Here is a 23,116-nt window from a genome sequence, read left to right as displayed (position 1 = left end):
CACACACGTACATATACACAGATTTACCCACACACACACACACACAGATTTACCCCCCCCCACACACACACACAGATTTACCCACACACACACACACACACAGATTTACCCACACACACACAGATTTACCCACACACACACACACACACAGATTTACCCCCACACACACACAGATTTACCCACACACACACACACACACAGATTTACCCCCACACACACACAGATTTACACACACACACACACACACACACAGATTTACCCACACACACACACAGATGTACACACACACACACACACACACACACACAGATTTACCCACACACACACACAGATTTACACACACACACACACACACACACAGATTTACCCACACACACACACAGATTTACCCACACACACAGATTTACCCACACACACACACACAGATGTACCCACACACACACACAGATTTACCCACACACACACACAGATTTACCCACACACACACACACACAGATTTACCCACACACACACACACACAGATTTACCCACACACACACACACACAGATTTACCCACACACACACACACACAGATTTACCCACACACACACACACAGATTTACCCACACACACAGATTTACCCACACACACAGATTTACCCACACACACACACAGATTTACCCCCACACACACACACACAGATTTACCCACACACACACACACACACACACTCTCTCACTCTCTCTCACAGAAAGACACACATAGATTCACGGACTGACACACACAGATATACCCACACACGTACATATACACAGATTTACCCACACACACACACACACACACACACACACACACACACAGATTTACCCCCCCCCCACACACACACACAGATTTACCCACACACACACACACACACACACACAGATTTACCCACACACACACAGATTTACCCACACACACACACACACACAGATTTACCCCCACACACACACAGATTTACCCACACACCCACACAGATTTACACACACACACACAGATTTACCCACACACACACACAGATTTACACACACACACACACACACACACACACAGATTTACCCACACACACACACAGATTTACACACACACACACACACAGATTTACCCCCACACACACACAGATTTACCCACACACACAGATTTACCCACACACACACACACACAGATTTACACACACACACACACACACACAGATTTACCCACACACACACACAGATTTACCCACACACACACACAGATTTACCCACACACACACACACACACACAGATTTACCCACACACACACACACACACAGATTTACCCACACACACACACACAGATTTACCCACACACACACACACAGATTTACCCACACACACACACAGATTTACCCCCACACACACACACACAGATTTACCCACACACACACACACACATTTACCCACACACACACACACAGATTTACCCACACACACACAGATTTACCCACACACACACACACAGATTTACCCACACACACACACACACACAGATATACCCACACACACATACATACAAATATACCCACACACACACACACACAGATACATACAAATATACCCACACACACACACACACACAGATACATACAAATATACCCACACACACACACAGATACATACAAATATACCCACACACAGATACATACAAATATACCCACACACACACACTGATAATGATACACATACACACAAACACCCAGAGATATACAACTCTCCCCTCTCCCAAAAGGCACCTAAAGGCAGCAACTTTAGCTCTGTCCCTTCTCTGAAATCTTCACAGAAAACTCCTGCTCTCTCCTGACCCCGCCCCCTCCCAACAGCGTGTGCATTACAAACCAGCATTGGTAGGTCACTGCTGCAAAAGGCTCCTCTCTCCGTTCAGGGACAGATTTCTGCAAAACTCCTGCCTCTACTTCAACTTCCCCCTTCCCCCGACTGTGTCAGAAGTAGTTCCCCCCCCCCTTCACAGCACATGCTTTTAGCTGAGCAGTGAGACACGCTGATGTCCCAGTTTGAATGCCCTGTATGTAATATTCACCAGCCACTGATTTACTTCTTACAAACCTTTCTAGGGAGAGGGCACTGCAAAAGGAGAGAGCAGGCAGGAGTTTTGCATTCAAACGGAGCCTCTGAAGCCATTGAACTACTGATGCTGGCTTTCCTTAGCTCCAGATTGACAGCACTGGCGGCCAATGAGAGAATGGCATACCTGTCAGTTAGCTAAACCCGACTCCGACTTCATAGCAGGCTAGGAGCAGGGCTGAGAGAAGCAGCTGCTAGAGGGAGCACTGTGAAAACTGATATATATTAAAAACTGTATAAAATTTTTAATACATTATATTTAGAGACTTTCATAACTTTATGTGATGATTCATTTTAATGATTATTAATTTCACGATAGTTCCCCTTTAATGATACAGCTTGACTATGTTCAATCAATCCTTAGATGGATGCGACCCCTAGGATCTCAGTAGTGTCAGTTTATACGCGCTTTGCACGTTTTCAACGCGTGATTAGTATACGGGTATAAATATACGTGTACATAACAAATTTCTTAACCAACAATATTATATTATATCATATTTTATCATATGTTGACCAATACTGAATGTATAAGTTTTCAACGGCTGTTATTATTTGTACTGCAGATTATTTTTCTGCATAATGTAAATATTAATGTTTGAAAATATTTTAATGCCTTTATTTGGCTATAATGTTTAAAAAATCCCAATAAAAATGATTGAAACTAACTTGTTAAAGGGTTTGTTCATCTTTGAGTTGACCTTTAGTATGATGTAGAGAGTTATATTTTGAGACAATTTGGAGTTGGTCTTCATTTTTTATTATTTGTAGTTTTTTTTAGTTATTTTACTTTTTGTTCAGCAGCTCTCTAGTGTGGAATTCCAGTTGTTATCTGGTTACTAGGACCCAAATGACCTTAGCAACCAGGGAGTGGTTTGAATAAGAGATTGGTATATTAAAAGACCTGAGCAGGAAAATAAGTTATAAAAAGTAACAATAAAACTGTAATCTCACAATAGTTATTTGGCTGCTGGGGTCTGTGATTCCCATTTGCAAGATGGAAACAATCAGCAGAGGATTAAAAAAAACCCCATAAAAATAAATAATGAAGACCAAAAGAAAAGCTGTTTAGAATTGGTCATTTTATAACATACTAAAAGTTAACTTAAAGGTGAACCACCTCTTTAAGAAAGGAAAGTTCTGATTGGTTGCTCTGTGTAAATGCCCTGGTGCGGTTTAACACTTGTGTTAATAAATCAACCCAAAAAATACAAAAATTTTTCTTAGAAATGCTTATGGTTTTGGTTTCTAAATGGAAATCATTTATTAACAGACAATGCAGTGCAACATGAAGCTTTAATATATATCCTGTTTTAAAGAGGTGTGGTTGCAAATATAATATGCTTTATTTCAGTGCTGCCTAGTGCGTCAGCCTTACGTGTTGCATAACTATAAATCCTGTGTATGAGACAACAGTTGGCTGACAAAAAAAACCTTGAAGACATTTGCATGTTTCATATCAGACATAATGGGAAGCTCAGCAGACACATTTTTTTAATTTGGCTCAGAATGGGGAGATCTCTTTATGTCATCTTAGGATAAACCTGGCACATGAGAATAAACAGTGAGAAACCATGCCAAGGAAAACTTCCAACTTGTTGAACGCATCTGCCTGTGTCTTTTCACACTACTGGCCAGTACTATATACCTGTGATGCACAATGTTACAGTAATACAGAGGGCTGCCCAGTGAATGTGCTTCAAACTCCACTAGAGGGGATTGTTAAAGAAATGAAATGCACATCTAAATGAAGCGTAAATTATGTTTTCAGTTTTATGCATGAAACTTAAATCTCTTCTCATAATGCGTTTCTTTTCCCTATGAAAGGCAACGGTATATCCAGTTATGGCCACGAGCCACTGAAGGCCGGTCTTTCTCTACAGAAGTGTATGAATAAAGCCCGTCAGGTCATTCCTGAGAAGCAGCAAAGGGAGACACCAGTTTATTTAGGGGCCACAGCAGGAATGCGTTTGCTCAGGTATGAGAATGTCTCTCAGAATATTACTGTCATAACTGTCATTACTATAAAAATCCCATGTTGTCTTGTGCACTTTATAAAGTAGGAAATTTTGTCTTGATTTAGACCATACCAGGGTTGGACTGGGGTGTCCAGGGCCCAGATGGGCTTTGGCAGAATGTGCAGAACTGGCGAGTCTGAGTGTGTGACAAACTTAATTTCATGAGATTGGTACAGTAAGGGGAGCATAGAGAATAGCACTGTACAAGCACAAAGCTTCCTGCTACATGAGAATGTGAAAGCTGCCTGAAGTAGGGATCGCTGACCTCTACAGAATTGCAGCATGGGGTGCAGTGCCTTAAAGAAAAACTATACCCCCAAACAATTTAGGTCTCAATAAAAATATATTGCATAAAGATATACTTTTTAGTAGTATGTTCTATTGGGTACTCCTAAATAGAAAATTGCCATTTTAAGAATTAAGGGCCGCCTCCTGGAATCATAGGATTCACAGTGCACACAAACAAGCCAAGGCACACAAACATGCTAGGCCTCATCGGCCAATGAATGGACAGAGTTCTGCCTTTTGCTCCCACACTACTTCCTGTTACAGATAGAGCTGCATTATTTCTGGTCATGTGATCTCTAAGGAAGCACACAGCCCATCACATCAAGGGAAAGGATGTAAAAGGGCAATATTTACTGATATATATATTCCAGTTTGGTGAGATTCTTTAATAGATCACGTAACATAATATAAACTATCTGTTGGTTGAATATTCATTCTGGGGGTAAAGTTTTCCTTTGAGGGCACATGACATTTTTACGTTGTGTTTTTTAAAAAGTTATTGGCGTAAATCCACCCAATAGGAAGTTCTTTAGGCAAAATGGAATACGTGCAATAGTAAAGCCACGGGAGTCTAAAAGCCGTCATCTTCCAGTTCCCTTTACCAAAATTGCTATTGAGTGTAACAGAGTGTATTTTCTGACTCACAGGCTAACTAATGCAACAATGGCTGAGGAAGTCCTGTCTTCAGTGGAAAATACGCTGCGTTCCTTTCCGTTTGATTTTCAGGGTGCCAGAATAATTACAGGACAAGAAGAAGGCGCTTATGGATGGATCACAATTAATTATCTGCTTGGAAACTTTATCCAGGTTAATTTCTGCTTTTGGCGTACTGCTCTTACAAAGCCGTCAGTGGGGGGTTCTGTGCTTTGTGCAATTTAAATGAAGAGTGGGAAGTTGGGGATCAGTAGGCAGTAACTACACGTTATATTCCCATGCCTGATCTCTGTAATCTCTCTGTAGTCTCTCTGTGCCTGGCGTTACCCATTGTTTCCCAGCATCGTCACACTTTCAGATGATATTTTTTTCCATTTGTTCAAAAACATAGTTCATCCTTTAGATATGCCATAGGATGCCCTATTCTTAGCAATATTCTAATTGGTCTTCATTTTTTAAAGGGGAGCTTACACACCAAAATTTGTTAAAGAGCCCCACACAAGAGAGAACCCCCTAATATGCCTATCACTGTAATCACTGTAATCTGGTCCTTAAAAAAAAAAGTATAAATAAATACCATTTTTATATGCTGAAATCCAGCTGCAAAACAGTTCTCCGTTTCTGCATCGTTTGAAATCCTGGCAGGGGTGGAGGAACTAAAACATTGATGTTACAAATTGTAACTTCTCCACAGCTTACAGACAGCATGCAGGAACTACATAACCCACAATGCTTTGCACTGCGACCAATCTTTCCTTATTGACATCACGTTTGCAGGGAATTTTGGGATTGGGAGAATGCAGGCTGAGGACAGTCGACTACTGTTACATTTTATTTGAGCCTCAAAGTAGTCAGCCAGATCAGCAGGGGAACAGGGACCAGGCTTAGGGAACTGTTCCAAACCATATTATTACATTAATAATCATGAAAAGGCTGCATATTTCTTAACTGATGTATAGTGCAAAGTTCCTTGAAATAATGTGTACTTTTCAAAAAGTCATGTTTGGCTGAAGTTCCCCTTTAATTTTTTCCCTAGTTTTCGTTGTCCATTGGAGGTCATGCACTCCAGCAACCAAAACATTATTTCTAAAGTTTTATTCCTATTTTTACTTTTTTAGTACTTATCTTTCCAAGCACCTTAGCAACCAGGGAGTGGTTTGGATGAGAGATAGGTATATGATTAGGAGAGGGGCCTGAAGAGAAAAAAAAAAGTTACAAAAAGTATCAATAACAATTAAACTGCAGCCTCACAGAGCAATAGCTTTTTGTCTGCTGGGGTCAATGACCCCCATTTAAAGACTGCAAAGAGTTGGAAGAAGCAGGCAAATAATTGAAAAACTATAACAAAAACCAATAGAAAAGTTGCTTAGAATTGATACTGAACGTAAATGTAAAGGTGAACCACCCCTTTTATTGTTTTCCCTGGCATTGTGGCCTGACAGCAAAGTAAGCACTGGAGCGGGGAAGGGCCCAGGGCCGGTGAGTGGGGCCGGTCTGGGAGTTGGTGGTGGGCCCTTGCCTCGGGTACCCGAGTCCTACTCTGAATTAGAGGAAAAACTGCAATTGTTACAGTTATTTTCTTTCAGGAAAATGTAAATGAATTTCTTTTACAGACACATACTGGTATTATTGCTTCAAAACACTATTATTTTTCCTTGTTTCATAGGATTCAGGTTGGTTCAAATATATACCAAATTTCAAACCCACTGAAACTTCCGGTGCACTGGATCTTGGAGGTGCTTCAACACAGATCACCTTTGAGTCCAAAAGAGAGATTGAATCCCAAGAAAATTCCTTGCACTTCCGCCTTTATGGAAAATCCTATGATATCTATACACACAGCTTTCTCTGCTATGGAAAGGACCAAGCTCTGCGCCTTCAGATAGCTAATAGTATAAAGGTATGTATTGATCTACTATACAGCTATACTGAACATGGTTTAATAATATTGTTTAAATTGGATCTCTTATCTGAAAACCTGATATCCAGAAAACTTTGAATTGCAGGAAGGCCATCTTTCAGAGTCAATATTAAGCAAATAATTTAGTCTCCTGCCTACCCCTAGTTCCAGCCCTGGCCCAAGGGATATGTGAGAGAATACTAAACATGCCGGTATGAAAATCTGCAATTTTAGTCAAAGGACCCTACTGTACTAGGAGGCCTCGGAACCAGGTTTTAATAAAGCACTCGGTATAAATGTACCAGGCATATTATTAAATTAAAGTTTCTTTGCACCAAAATCTGCGCAGCTTGGTTTCAAGATTACAAATGACAGCTCATTGAACTGTCAGACAGAATTGGACCTTAACTTGCCTCCATTGTAAGAAGTGCCAAGGGCTGGATATTGGATGTAGGATTCGGAAGTGGAAACTGGAAACATAGAGCAAGACATAGAAAGAATGACCTCTCAGATGTTAGGCCCAGCTCGGCAGTAAATCTCCCAACACTTTTGACAACTTTTCTGTACAACTGCTAAAAATGGTGACAATTGGAATTTTATTGCTGCCTCCCAAGTTATGTAAACTTGTGATTTAAACTGGCTTCAGTTTATCTTACTATTCTCGAAAGCCAATTGTAATGGGATCAGAAACGTCCCATTTATTCAGCGCAGCTTTGCCAATTTTCTCCTGCTTGCTACACAATTGCAACAATTACGTTTTTATCATTGCCTTTTCTCCAGATTCTGAAATCTGTACTGAGATACCATAGAACTTGCCTCAAATAGTGGATGTATTTTAATCATAATTGTTCCAATAAATTGCTCTGATGATTTATATATATTCTTAGATGGGTTTCATAAATGGTTCTGACTGCTTAACTTACAGTGAAAATATTTACTTGCCAATGCCTGCAACAATGCTGTTATGATAATGAGGGTTATTTATATCATCTAAGTTAGCATCTTCTCAGATTCAGGATTTGATTTCTCTTCATGTTTCTGGGTACAGATGCCTTTTTTTTCCAAACACAAAGCTTTGAGAGGAGGAAGAAAAGGTGCCTATGGGAGCAAAACGTTAGCTATAAAAAGAGACCAAGACCCTTATGGTTCATGTAGGATCCATGGGTCAGTACTGACCTTTTAAAACCTGCCCTTTTATCATATTAACCAGTCGAAAGCCATTTTTTCCTGCTGCTTTAGATGGCTTAGCTTCCATTTTGGGTGCTCATGTATATTTTTGAGCACAATAGAAAGGTAGCGAATTAATCATTTTTTTAAATAAAACAGTCTCAGTGCGTCATAACTGATATGTACAAATAATACCCTAGAGCAGAGATCCCCAAGCTTTTATACTTGAAAGACACACGCAGATGTAAACAAGTGTTGGTGAGCAGCACAAGCATGAGAAAAGGCCTTTGGGGAGGCCAAACAAGGACTGTGATTGGCTATTTGGTAACTCCATGTGGACTCCTACTTTGAGGCCACTGGGAGCAACGTCAAAGGGGGTGCTGAGCAACATGTTGCTTATGAGCCACTGGTTGGGGAGCACTGCCCTAGAGGGAGGATCAGGGTCTCTTGACTGTGGACAATATTTTATCTGAAACCGCCTCAACAATAAAATGTTTACTTCCACTTTAAGCCTCCCAAAAGAGGTTCATGGCAAAAAGAGTTCTACTGCACTGTACTATAATTTATATGACTTTATCCATTAGCAGCTTATTTCATTTGTCATTTATTACAGGATGCAACAGATTCCATCCTTTTGGATCCTTGCTTTAACTCAGGATATAGAAGGAACGCAAGCACCAATGACCTCTACAGTAGTCCCTGCATATCTAAACTGAGGATACCAACAGCACCCAGCACCTTAGATATTAGAGGCACTGGCAATTACCAGCTATGCAAGAGAAATGTCCAGGCAATCTTCAACAGAACACATTGTACTTACTCACATTGCTCTTTTAATGGGGTTTTTCAACCAAGTTTGGATGGCACATTTGGGGTAAGGATTTTCATCTTTAAATACTTTTTAATACACTTACTCATAAGTAAAATCCAAGGTGTTGTCTCAGATGGCGAAGATACTGTTCATGATTTGTTAATCTTTTAAAAAAAAAACGTGACACAGGGTCAAATTCGACCTTTTGTGCATTGTATGTGTTTCCTATGGTCCCCCCAAAATAAATAATATACTCAGGTATTACACAAATGTCTAACGTGCAGCATTTCAGCTAATCCCAGCTCAGACAGATTTCTGATCTCATGGGATGCAGTTAGTTATGGGGTACTTCATCAGGCTAGGAAAAATATCATTTGTCTTACTACTCAGGGCCTGATAGAGTACATTTGTGCCTGTTTGGGAAATCAAACTCTAAATAAAACCCATATGAAATGAGAAAATAAGGGCATAAAGCTAAAGAATATATATTTTTTTTTTCCTGCAAGCATACAGAGAGGCGTACCATTTCCAAATAATTGTTTTGTTGGGATTGCAAAGAAAGCGTGGGTTTTTCAATTTTATTGGAAAAACATAATTTCTATGTAATTGTGAGGTGGTTCTATCATTTCCTGTGTGCACATATACCGGTATGCAATCCATTATCTAGAAACCTATTATCCAGAAAACGTACAACTTACAGGAAGGAATTCTACCATTGACTGAATTTTAATTAAATAATTCACATTTTTTAAAATGATTTCCTGTAATAAAACAGTACCTTGTACTTGATTGTGACTAACATATAATTAAGCCTTGTTGGAGGCAAAACAATCCTATTGGGTTTAACAAATATTTAAATTATTTTTTAGTAGACTTGAGGCTTGGAGATCCAAATTAAAGGAGAAGGTCATTTTGGCATTTTACTGCCAATAGATTTGCCATGTTAGTGCCATCTAGAACACTATATTTATTGTGCAGAAAGCTTTACCATACCTGAGTAAAGAACCCTAGAAGCTCCATCTGTTTGTTTAAGCAGCTGCCATTGTAGCATTTTAGCTTCCTGCTGCAGTTATAGCCATTGGAAGCTCAGATCACACATTCCTAAGGGAGGGGTAGTGAGTTCTTATGCATTCTTATGGAAGGGGGAGAGGGAGAGAGGACAGAACTGAGCAGACTCAAGCCTCAAACCTGAAGGAGCCCTAAAGAGAGGAAGTCTGATACCTAAGAACATGTTTACAAAAAAGGAGACAAGAAATCCTGTGTTTCTTTTGATAGAGGACTCTGTGAGTGCTTATGGCTGTATTTACATAGACCTTTCTGATAAAGCTTACGTAGTTTTTACCTTTCCTTGTCCTGGATAACAGGGCCCATATCTGTATGTATATATATGAATGGGAACTGCTCCTCTGTTTCCCTTAAAGGGGTTGTTCACCTTTAACTATTAACTATGACGTAGACATGCTAATTTTTTTGTTTTTCCAGTTATTTAGCTTTTTGTTCAGCAGCTGTTCAGTTTGGAATTTCAGCAGCTGGGTTTGTTTACCTTAGGAACCAGGCAGTGGTCTGAATTAGAGACTGGAAAATGAAGTGGACTGAATAGAAAGAAAAGGATTAAAAAGTAGCAATAATAATAAAATTGTGACCTCACAGAGCAATAGTTTATTTATTGGCTGCCGGGGTCAGTGAACCCTATTTGAGAACTAGAGAGATGTAGAAGAGTAAGACAGATAATTCAAAAACTATAAAAAAATAAATTATGAAGACTGTTTGCAAAGTTGCTAGTTCTATAGCATATGTGAACCGCCCATTTAAATTATAGTGATGGATTTACTGCTATAGCAGAATCCGCATATATCGGTCACACATCAGAGAACTATGGCAGTCACTGGTTTCTATATTGGGTTTATGTGCAAGTAATTAATGAATACCTTATACATGAATGCAGGTATGTGTGGTTTTCCTGCCACAGAAACCCTGGAATATTATTTCAAAGTCAGTTGTGTTTCTGTTTATGATTTTTCCCCTACAAGGTCTGTAGCTACTCTGTGGAAGGATATGTAGGTTTTAAATGTAAACTAAAGCTGTAGTTAATATTCAGTCCTAATTCTGTTTTTTTCCCCGCTCCAGGCATTCTCAGCATATTATTTTGTTATGAATTTTTTAAACCTTACCAATGAGCAAATGTCTCTTGACAAAGTAAAAGAGACGGTAGAAAGACACTGCTCCAGACCATGGGACGAGGTAAGACATAAAGCAAGGTTTTATTCTTACATGCAGATATGGAGATACTGGTGGATCAGCTAAGGTTGCCACTTGTTCCACTTTGACCCAAACAGTTCAGTTTTTCTAAGGCCTGTTTGGGTCTCAACTGTCTGTTTGGTTTTCCAGCCTTAAGAAACCCAAACAATAATCTGCCCAATAAATGAACATTTAAATATTAAAATACTCACTGTAAGTTTTCAACATTGCTTAGTAATCATCAGAGTTCAATTCTTATTATTACAGAAAGAAAAATTAAATCAGTGAAAAATTAGGAATTCTCATTCTCAATAGGTTATAATGAATAAATGAATCTGTTAGGGCTATGGTGAATGCAGCATTTTGGTCACTGCTACTTACCTAGATTCCATCTCACTCATTCACTTGCCACCATCTAAAATGCTTACTCGCATGTTTCGGAGTGCTGTCAATTGGTGTTGACTGCTAATTGGACATTTCATCACATTAAAAGAGTTATGTCTGAGCATAGGCTTAACAGAAGGCAGAGTAAGGATTTGAGGAGGGAGAATGACCTAATAATGTATGTGTGAAAGTCATTTGCACCCTAGGGCTACAATATTTAAGCACGGCTAGGTGCCTCGTGAGAGATGGGGCGATACACTGCGTGCTATAAAGTATTCAAATATTAAGGTAAATGAGGCTTTACTTGACTTTATGTCCATGGGTCACAGAGCACTGAGGTTATTTCTAATATCGTTACAATTTTCTGATCAGTAATTTAAGGTCCTGTTTACTAAGGGTAAGGTGAAACTGCAAGAGCGCTAGGGGCCACAAAATCGTCTTGATGCACTAAGGCATGCTCCTAGCCAAGGATTAAAAACGTGTTCAAGGGATCCATGTGCTTAAAGACTGCCTTTCTCAGACATTAAGGTCACGATTATTAAGCGCCTTGCAACCGCCCACCCCACCTGTGCGTACAAGCTTGGGGCATTCCATGGGAGGCCAATGTGCTCTCCACCTACCAACCCTTCTATGGCAGCACAGCATACAGAGTGATTTGATCCCCCTTCTTTTTGGGCAAAGTTCTGTATCTCAGCCTGCAGCACACAAATTGCTCCATGACAAGATGCAAAAAACATGGTGCTTTGATCCCACTATTTGCACTTTTTTGTAAATGATACTCTGAAGATGGAATTTAAAGGGCTATCTAGCACATTCCCAAGCAAACAGGAAGAAGTTTGGAAGTCAGAATGAAACATGGATAGGATAGAGCAGGGGTCTCCAACCTTTCTTACTCGTGGGCCACATTCAAATGTAGACATAGGGAGCAACACAAGCATCATAAAGTTCCTGGGGGTGCCAAATAAGTAGCCTCTATACACACTGATAGCTTACATGAGGCTTTGGTAGTTTAGGCAAAAAAAATGAAAACACTTAAAACATCAGACTGGATAAAAATCACGACTAACATTACATAATATATTAAACATTAATGTAAAGGTAAAGCTCTAAACTGAGTCTAGCTCATGGAGACAGTAAACACAGTAATTATTATTATTAAATAAAAACGAGTTTATCTTCATTTGTTTGGTTTTTTCGGCACAATAACTGCAAGGGAACGTGGGACAGTCTATCAACTCATATGCAATATCTGTTAATAACTGTTGCAAAACAAAAACAGTAAAACAATATATTCTATTACAATGTCTTTATGTTATTACAATATGTTTTTCTTTCTCTTAAGGTAAAAAAAGACTTTCCAAAAATTAAAGAAAAATACCTGAGTGAATACTGTTTTTCTGGAACATATATATTAAATCTTCTTGAATATGGATACGGCTTTAGCTCTGAAAACTGGAACGATATCAGATTTTTAGGCAAGGTAATAATAACTAATGTGTTCTTGTTGCAGCCAAACGGTACTGTCTATTCAGGGGGAACAGGTGGTAGATCATTTTTTATAATGCACCAGTTTCAGTGAGTCATGTGATTTGCAGGGTATTCGTGGCTCTTGTGTATTATATACAGTATTTATAATACACAAGAGTTTGGAAGTCATAGTTATAATACACAAGAGCCATGAATATCCTGTAAATTAAATCCTAATAGATAGTGCTTAGTGATGTCATAAGTTATAGTGATATAAGTTCTCATGAATGACTCACTAAAACTTGTTATTATAGGAAATAATGTACCCTATTATGTTAAATATGAGAAGTCATCTTGTAGTTCCATAACATGTATGAAAGTCTTTGGCCTCGTGCCTTTATATAGTTATGGAACTCCTTTTACTTCAAGGTGCATTATTCACTATATCACATGTATGTTCTTGGCAGAAACTAATTTCCCTCCTACACACAGGTAATGGGAGAAAGGAGTTAATAGAAAATGAAACCATCACTTGCATTGTTTAGATAAACTCTACATGTTTTAATTAAACAATAACAAAAAACCCCTCTTTTTTGAACTAATGTTCAGTCTTCTATATACATTTTGGAGCAGATTTATCAAAATTCGAGTTCATGGAAAAAAAAGGCAGATGTGGAAAAAAATAACCTTGCGTAACTTTTCTTCTCATATACTAGATTATTTAAGAAAAAATATGTCAATATATTCCCACACAACTTCTCAGAAAAAAAGTTGCATGCTGGCGAGAATCACATTGTACCATTCATTTTTAATGAGGCTAAAAAACTTGAATGTTTTAATAACTTGGGAAAATAAATAAATAAAGTTTTTATAGATAATTCCCATTGACCTCTATTGGACCTTGCCAGCTTTTACTTGCTGGGTTTTTCTGGTGATTTTTCAATGTTTTTCCTCATTTTTCTGTTATAAATACTGACTATTCGTGGTTCTTGAGAATATTCTTGGGCATATTCGCGTTCCTGTTTTTATTGCTGCGTTTTTTTCTCAAGTAATTAGAAAAATTTTATTTTGATAAATCTGCAGATTTAAAAGTAGAATCACATTTTAGAAAAAGGAAGCAGCTTAATTCTTTAAAAATCGAGGGTCAAACAATGCTTAGTTTAAAAGAAATTGCAATGACAGATTAAATTAGTATTTTGCTGCTGATCCAGATAATTTAACTGTGTTTCAGTGGACTCAATGGATGTTATTTCATCTTACCTTCTAAGAAAATATGGTTTGGCATTTCCCATTTTTACTAATAAATAACACATCTGAGACCTTATTTCTATTTACTTGCAGGACCATTCTTCTGACTAGTGCCCTTTACTTTTTGTTTCAAAATTGTTACCTGCATTGCTTAGATCTTTGGCGTGCTTTCTATATTACTGCCAAACAGCAGTGCCGTTTAGGGCTTTGCACCAATGGGCCAGTACTAATGCAACATGCCAAACTAATGCAGTGCAGGAAACAACTTGGCATTGGAGTTGCAAAAAGCACTGCTCAGCAGGACAGGCAATCCTAGGGATTGTGTGGCACTATACAGTGAATATATAACAGTTTGTGATGAAGAGAAGCAATCTATGGAAGAAGTAGAGAATAGAATTTAATCTGAATAGAAAAAGATACAAGGAGAGCAGAAAATAAAAGTTTGAAGACAGGAAGGGGACTGGGTGGAAGAAGGAGAAAGCAAACAATGAAAGAGAGAAAAATGGTAATGGAAGACAACAACTTGGCCTTAGGGAAAGAAGGGGTGATTAAAAGAGGCTTGGGTGAATAAAACAGAGAGTTTAAAGAAAGCAACGAGATGGGAGGAAAATGAAGAAGAAGAAAGAGTAGTATTTATTGTAGTTCAGCATTAACAAATTACAATATGGTTGTTGGGCCCTTGGTAGTCACTTTTGTGGTGGGACCTTGGTGCCCCGGTCTGACACTGACTGAACAAAAAAAAAAAAAAATTCATAGATTGCTAATGGTTTATTGTAGCATTGATAGCCATTTTTATCTACTGTATGACCTCTCTATGAAACGCTCTGTGACTGCATTAATTTGTATTGTGATCTTTTCATTTATGACTTTATAGATCAAAGACAGTGATGCAGGATGGACACTTGGTTATATGCTGAACCTGACCAATATGATCCCTGCAGAGCTGCCTTATTCTCCTCCGCTGTCCCACGCTGGTTACACTGGACTTATGGTCTTCTTCTCCATTTTGTTAGTCTGCATTATTTTGACTTGCTGGCTGAGTTTCCGGAAACCAAAATGTCTACACAAGGGCATCATCTAGAAACAGTAAAAGACAACTGGAAATGAAAGGGAAATTATTCTGTATGCCACTGGCTGCGGACTTAAGCGACGCCTCTTGCAGGCAGCGCAGTCCGTGTCTACAACGAGGAACTTGAGAAGTAGCTTGCAAAAGCGCATTAAGACTGACCACAAAATAAGCAGTTTGAACTCTTGGGAACAGTTCTTGCTGTACATGGATTTAAGTTGCAGTTCTCGAACGGGTCGTTTTATCCACTTCATATTTATGAAGCGTGCTTGCATTATGTTTTGAAGAAGGAAACATTGGAAGTTCGTCTGTGGGCGAATAACTAAAACCAATCAAAGTACCAATGAGACTTCAAAAACTGATCTCAGGTTACAAGACACGATTCACGCTAATGGCGCATTTTTATAAGTTTTCCTCCTTTATGATAGGAATCTGTTCTTAGTTCTTGTTGAGAGCCTCTGGTCTGGGTAGAGGCCAGTCTTCAGAAGCCGTTCACAGGCCAATATTTTAAATCTTGGATGTACTTTGCAATGCAATACTATTCTTTGTAGGGTTATTGTTACAATGGCATTCAGTGTGTTGGGATAAGGGGCTCTTAAGTTGTTTAAGAGATGCTATTCCTAAACAATGCACATGTACATATTGCTACTGCATCTGCCCCCAGCTTCAGCTCTTTATTATTCTTATGCTTCCACATAGTCCCCATCTTTAGAAACAATACACAGTGAAGACCTAGGTTCCTTCCTTCAGAGTAAAGCAGTGGACAACAGCAATTGTAATACCAAATGGAAGATCAAAGCTATATGCAGCAAAAGAATTGCAATGAAATATAATAACTGTGCATTATTATAGGAATTCAAATTAGACAAATCTTGTAAAGGAAATCCTAGGGACATTGCCATGGCCTCATTATACTGTGAATCTACTCCCAAAGAAGCAGACTTTGCCATTTGCTAATGCTACATAAATCAGCCCCTGAGTATCTCCACAAGATTCACTGTCGGTGACTATTAACATGCACTTTGGCTTTTAGACATTTAGTTTCCTCTTTTACGTTGCTCCACTGCTCCTTTTTATGGGTTCGGTAAGTAGGTGGACAGTGAAGTCCATTGAAGTTTGCACACCCCAATCTTTGAAGCCAGAGACTGCAAGTTTGACAGACAAACACAAGCAGGCACTAAAAGTCATTGAATCTTTGGTAATATCTGTGAATCTCCTGGCAAACTGCTAAGACTGCTAGGGGAACAGGTTCACATTGGCATGAGGGTGTCCTCTATGAGGCAAAGTTATCCATTAATCCTGGTAGTCGCTCTTGAGCACTATTGCTGCCTTCTTCTGCCATAACCTATTGTTATTGTTGATGTATTCAAAATCAATTATGTTTCTATAAAGAAAAAGAACTTCGGTTATCACTGTGTTGTGTGTACTTTACTGGAGCAGACACTGTGCCTTTGCTTAACAAAGAGATTTGTTCCTCTTGAGCTTCTGTAGGAAGCATTTATAAATGAGGCTTTCTATGGAATTACACCACAATCTAATTTTTAACTGACTATTCCACAGAGATACAGAATACTACAAATGTTGTGTGCCTCAGCAGCATTTCCACTACAGCTTAAATTGTTCTGCATTTTATCAATACAATATATATAATTATTACATTTGTAATACTTTGTCCTTAGTAAGCACAATTTCATAACACTTCTCTATACACATTCACTTCACTACTGCAAAGCTGGCCCTACACCTGTCAACTGGGTCACTCTAGATATTGGTGTATGGAGCCAAAAGCATGGTCTCCCCATCCAGTATCTACTCAGGCATCAGCCAGATATCTTTCAGGCAGGTTTAGAAGCACAGTCAAAGAAGACAGCATCAGGCTGTTCATGTGGCCTCACAAAACAAGTAGCTCTTGGGTGGATTTGGTAACCGATGTCATCGCATTTTCGGCCTGGAGCTAAATAATCAGAGGAGCCCAATTTGAAATGGGGGTTTCACATGGGTTACCAAATCCAACCATTAGCCTCTTGTTTTGTCAACCTTGGCAACCTATTAAGTAGAAGTTTAACCCAAGTGGGTAGAAGTATTTCCAGCGAGTGTGTGATAGGTGAAAATTATTTGAGATGTTATGTATCCTTCTGTACTACTATGCCTAGGTACTTGAACTATCTTACTGGGGTGGAGGGGAAAGAATCAGTGGATATGGCTGTATAAGTGGGGAAAATGTTGGATTTTCCAAGATGATTTAAAGACCTGATAAGTCTCCAAATCGTTTAATAAGCTGCAAGGCATCTAAGAGAGGTGGACCAGGACTCTGGCTTATGCCGTCTTCTCTAGAATTGCCTGGGGTGCACGGGGGGTGGGGGGAGTCAGTGGTATAAGGGGGCAGGGCAATAATGTAGGTGGAAGGACAGAAGGAGATTGGACAGATTTGGTTAGGGTCCAGAAGAAAAGGGAAAGGATGCCTAAAGTGTGTGATTAGGTCAGTAAAATAGTGGCAGTTAGCACCTCTATCCTTGAGGTCAGGATCAAGCGCATGCACAGTAGCAGGTCTGGTCGGACAGACCCTTGCCCAACCCGAACTTGCTGACCCACAACCTAATTTTTACCTGCCATCTTGCTATGACCCCTACATAGACCCACTACCTGATCCTAACCCACAATGCATTTACTTACCACCCCACAAGGGGACCCGCAAGATGTGACACCATGGACGACAAGTGAGATCACTCCGGAGGCAGATCAACTGGGCAAAGGGAAGAAAATTGCTTGATTATCAGGGATAGGTTTGAAGGCTTAACCAGATACCAAGGCAGGGTACCCCCAGACCACCCGCCAGTTGCTGAATTGGGAACTTCATACTTGATACCTGACTGCTTTACGGTTATTCTGCAGGTACCCACAGGTACTCCCTAATGCACAGTACAATACAGTGCTATTACACTACACCTGCTTGGCCCATGGTCACTGACCGGCAGACATAAATCACTGCCGACACAGAACTACAGCTTCAGACATATGTATATTTTTCTGTGCATTTGATACATGGTTGAATGAATAAAAATGGACAGCACATTCATCCCATGTGCATGAAGCCTAAAAGATCCAGCGTGAAATCACAAAACAGAGTTTATAAAGGTGGCCATACATGGTAAGATTTATTCACTTGGAATGGTCACCAAGCGAGCAGATATTCTCCCGATATCTCAACCTACAGGTGGGCGAAACAATCAAATTAAAACTGCTGGTATAGGCGCCGTTGGTTCGGGGACCGCAAGAATGAGCCCATATGGTAACCGATCCTTTCCCAATGGCACCCTAAAGAATAAATCGTACTCGGTAATGATGGTGTTATAGGTTCACAAATGGTATATTACTAAATAAAACTGCTGGTATAGGCGCCGTTGGTTCGGGGACCGCAAGAATGAGCCCATATGGTAACCGATCCGACGAATAAAATCAAACCTGCCCCATCGAGACCTAGTTGGGCAAGGAGCATGGATAGGCTGGAATTAACATCAACTGAAAAGCTGTAATACTACAAGGGTAACTACACAGTAACCACTACATAAGATTGCGCCATAAAGATAGTGCTGTACAAAGCTTATAAATCAGTGACAGGTGGTAATAAATGTGATTTGGGTTGAAACAGACATGCTTTCAATGCAATGGTAATAATGTTTCTCAGCTGGTTATTTTACAGCAAACAAAGGCTGTCCAGCTTTCCTGTCTTTAAATGGAGAAGCTGTAATAGTAACCTAACAGCTTTGATGAGTGGTCCTGTAATTATATGTGCTGGTTATTCCGCTACAGCTGCGATCACCAAAGATAGCTGCTTTTTGGAAGCCAGAAGCTTAGCCCCACTAATCACACAGCTCGTAAATCCAGCACTCAAGACATCTGACTTGTCCAAAGGGATGGTAAAAGCATATCTGAAAATTCTTAGAAATGAGAGGCCTAGTGTTTCTCATCAGTGCTGAGGGCAAGATATGGGCAAAATACTCTTTTTGTTGGGCCCTTCTGGTCTTAAGTTGTCCCTGAACGACAACACTCAGAATTTCCACTGTAGGTGAACACTGGAAATTGTAATACATCAACAACTGGAATAAAGACTTGCTAGAGGCACTTAATGTAGAGGGGGGCATTTTTATATAAGTATATGGCCTGTGCCTAGTGTATCAGCTTTAGGAGTGCAGCCCTAAGGTGCCTATATGGGAAATTAAAAAAAAAATATATCCCCTGCCACTGCTGGATACTTTTGGGGTAAATCTGGAGGCAGAACACGGGGGTGAGGCATAGGGCCCCAGGCTGAGGTAATATGCATGTGCATTATACTGCATCATACTGCGCATGTGCCGATACTGCATTGGGTATGTACCTCCTATCTCCGGCCCTGTGAACTCAGGGGCAGCTGTATGATGCCATAGACGGTCACTATTTAGTCAGTTGGTGGGGGCCTGTTTGGCCTCTGTGTACCTGAAATGCAATGGCCAGTTTTAAATCCCAATCTAAGCTTGCCTATCTCCTTCCTACACCAAGGCAACAATATAATGCCCTTAGCCCAGTTACAGTGACTATATTGATTCATCTGGACATATTTTTTTCTATTGTGGTTGACATTTGACACACCTGCCAGGAAATGGCCACTGACATTGATCTGTCTCATTATAAACAGCTATATGGTTACAATAATAGTGATGTTCTGAGCACTGAGTTTACTGAAATAAGTGAGCGGTGTTCGTGGAAGCTGAATTAACCACGTAGAGTTGCGTGGGAGCTGAGAAGATCAAATGTGTCAGAAAATTAAGGGCTGTATATATGCTTTTCTTTCTCTGCTTTTTTTGTCACTTACCGTGTTTGAGGCCTTTTGGGGATTCCTAGCATTATTTCAGAAAGTAACACTAAATACCCATAGATCTATCAGACAAAGTTGCTCATCAGCATTGCAGCTAAAGAGGAGATGGATCTTCTCTTTTCAATTTAAATTACAAGTTAATTGTATTATTACAAAGAACATTTTTTTCTCTGGTTATTTGCATTTATAAATAGAGGTAAAAGCTATATGTGCTTTATCAACTGCATTTTTTTATGCTTTATTTCAATGTTTGCCTCTTTTCCTCTTAATTCTTGTCATTATAAGTTGGAAGCACTATGAATGGTTTCAAATCTTCATCATCCTTGTCCATGGGCCGCACCAAAGGCTCATAATGATGCAAAAAGAAGACTCCTAATTAAAGTGCTCACAGGCTACATAACCAACTACTAATTACTGTATGTGACCACTCTCTCTTCAATCCTTGCCAGTATGCCTCCTTAAGAAACCTCTACTGGAGAAATGGAAGAACTACTGTAGTTGCAAAGAGAATTTGATCTAATTTTTAAACAGATTTCCACTGCCCTTTCCCAATGGCACCCTAAAGAATAAATCGTACTCGGTAATGATGGTGTTAGAGGTTCACAAATGGTATATTACTATTATAACCCGCTTATAGGAGGTCTCTGATAAAATAACTGATATTGACAACTGGGATGTCACAATAACATTCGGGTCAGAGGCCTTTTGGAGGCGCCATGCACCTCAGCGGAGGTTTTTTGTTGAGCTTGTTCCTGAGCTACCAAAATAAAAGATGCTATTTAATTACATGCCCTGTGGCCCCTGTTGCTGTACAATGATGGTGATCCACCCCGTCATGTGATCATTTTATTGCATTACTGTCAAACTCAATTGGCCATTTTACAAGCTGCTAGAAACTCAGCACAGCAATTTCACAGATAAAGACTTGCTACGGCAGGTTTTTGCCAACATTTCCTCTGTGATGCTCCCAATACAGCACTTCAATCTTGTCACAACACAAAATATGCTACAGGCTGGGATTTCCATTTTGGCGGCTTTTCACCATAATACTAAAATGCACAGATTCAATAACTGCCAAGAGACTTTAACATAGTTAGGCTTCTCTGACCTGACTCCATATGCTATGGTTGAAGATCCAGAACTCCTTGTAAGAGAGATTATAGCTACACAACTGTTCAACCAGGCAATCTCTGCCCCTTCATTATGCTGTTACTTGGTTCACCTTTGAACATTAACTACCTCTTGACTAATATCTCAAGCCTTGTTTGGCATTTAGAATGTTATGGACCAATTGGTTTATACCTGATTTCAGTAAACCTGGCAGCAGAGCATTCTTCTGGTGGTGACATTGTTGTCCATAACTTCAATGGCTACTCCATCGTCTTTCTTAAAGAAACAGTAACACCAAAAAAAGAATGTGTTTTAAAGTAATTAAAATATAATGTACTGTTGCCCTTCACTGGTAAAACTGGTGTGTTTGCTTCAGAAACACTACTATAGTCTATATATAAATACCCTGCTGTGCAGCCATGGGGGCAGCCATTCATGCTGGAAAAAAGGAGAAAATGCACGTTACATAGCAGATAACAGATAAAACACCATTGTATTCTACGGAGTTTATCTGTTATCTGCTATGTAACCTGTGCCTTTTCTCCTTTTGAATGGCTGCTCCCATGGCTACACAGCAGTGTATTTATATTAAAGTGTTTTTGAAGCAAACACACAACCTTTACCAGTGCAGGGCAACAGTACATTATATTTTAATTATTTTGATACATTTTCAATTTTTGTTGTGACTGTTCCTTTAATGAGTTAGCTTTCATCCACTTTGCAAACATTTTCCAATAGTGTCCCAGGGCTCTGAGGTGGCCTAAGGTGTTCTGAAAATTAAACCATTTTTATTTATTTAAAAAAAAAAAAAAAAGCTCAGTCACCCATTAAATCACAGATGCACATTTTATTATATTTTGTAATAAAATGCATAGCGATAAGAAGTATTGCTTTATACACAAAGCTTACAGAACTGAACAGTTTACCAAGTTGTTTAATGGAATCTTTAATTCAGAAATTAAGCGTCAGATTAATTATAATTTGAATGTTGTGTTGAATCATTATAAGAGAGCAAAATAGGGATCTTACTTGTACTCGTGTACGTAAAATGTTACCTCTTAAGGGTGAAGTCACATGGGGTGATTAGTTGCTTCAAGCATGGCAATTAACCGCCCCATGCTTTCCCACTTTCCCGTCATATTTTACTGCGCAAGTCACTAATCGCATGTGGGTTTTTACTGTGCGAATTAGTCACCGCAACTTTTTAAAAAGTTGCGCTGACTAATCACCGCATCTGTCTTCACCCTAAAACCTGCCAAACGTTTTTAATGCAGCAGGATTAAGATCTTTATTTTGTTTTATTACAATGATATACCCACTTGTATAGGTGACAGCTTACAGTATCTTAATTGTGTGCAACACATTCCTAATCATATGCAAAATAAACAGAACATTTCTCTGCTGAAAATGCTTGTGCTTCTATCTGTTTTTGTAATGGAACAGCCTTACTAGGTCACTTGTAATGATAGTTTAATAGGCAGCGGTGTTAACCTTCAGTGATTTTAATGGATGATTTTAGCCACACCCCTGCCAGACCCTGCCCTGTTTTGCCCAGACCACACCCAGTTCATCTGGAACTTTCCCCTCCAGCCACACCCAGCGCCCTGTTATCTGTGGCCTCTGCTTTTTCCCTGACTGCATCATAGTCCCAAACAGGCCCGGACTAAGATTCAAAATAGATTTTCATGTACACAGAGGCCCAAACAGCCCCCACAAGCAATTTTTTGACCACGCCCACTTTGTGGCCACGCCCCAATTGCCACACCCCATTTTTAAAATAGTTAAAATAGT

The 23,116-nt window shown here is 39.4% G+C and overlaps 1 protein-coding gene across 1 annotated transcript in view; it reads left to right on the top strand.

Annotated features, from left to right (window-relative positions):
- The window catches only part of entpd1 (ectonucleoside triphosphate diphosphohydrolase 1), a 60,468-nt gene extending 43,696 nt beyond the window's left edge, over positions 1 to 16,772 (top strand). The window contains 7 exon segments of the mRNA NM_001006795.1: positions 3,950 to 4,100; positions 5,076 to 5,235; positions 6,749 to 6,982; positions 8,763 to 9,023; positions 11,088 to 11,201; positions 12,925 to 13,062; positions 15,172 to 16,772. Of these exon segments, the coding sequence (NP_001006796.1) occupies positions 3,950 to 4,100; positions 5,076 to 5,235; positions 6,749 to 6,982; positions 8,763 to 9,023; positions 11,088 to 11,201; positions 12,925 to 13,062; positions 15,172 to 15,378 (1,265 nt within the window). The 3' untranslated portion in view covers positions 15,379 to 16,772.
- The last annotated feature ends 6,344 nt before the right edge of the window (positions 16,773 to 23,116 follow it).

The sequence above is a fragment of the Xenopus tropicalis genome, chromosome 7 (genome assembly GCF_000004195.4).
Source record: "Xenopus tropicalis strain Nigerian chromosome 7, UCB_Xtro_10.0, whole genome shotgun sequence".
NCBI lineage: Eukaryota > Metazoa > Chordata > Amphibia > Anura > Pipidae > Xenopus > Xenopus tropicalis.
The sequence above is the reverse complement of the archived record's forward strand: the minus strand, read 5'-3'. Positions and strand labels throughout refer to the sequence as shown.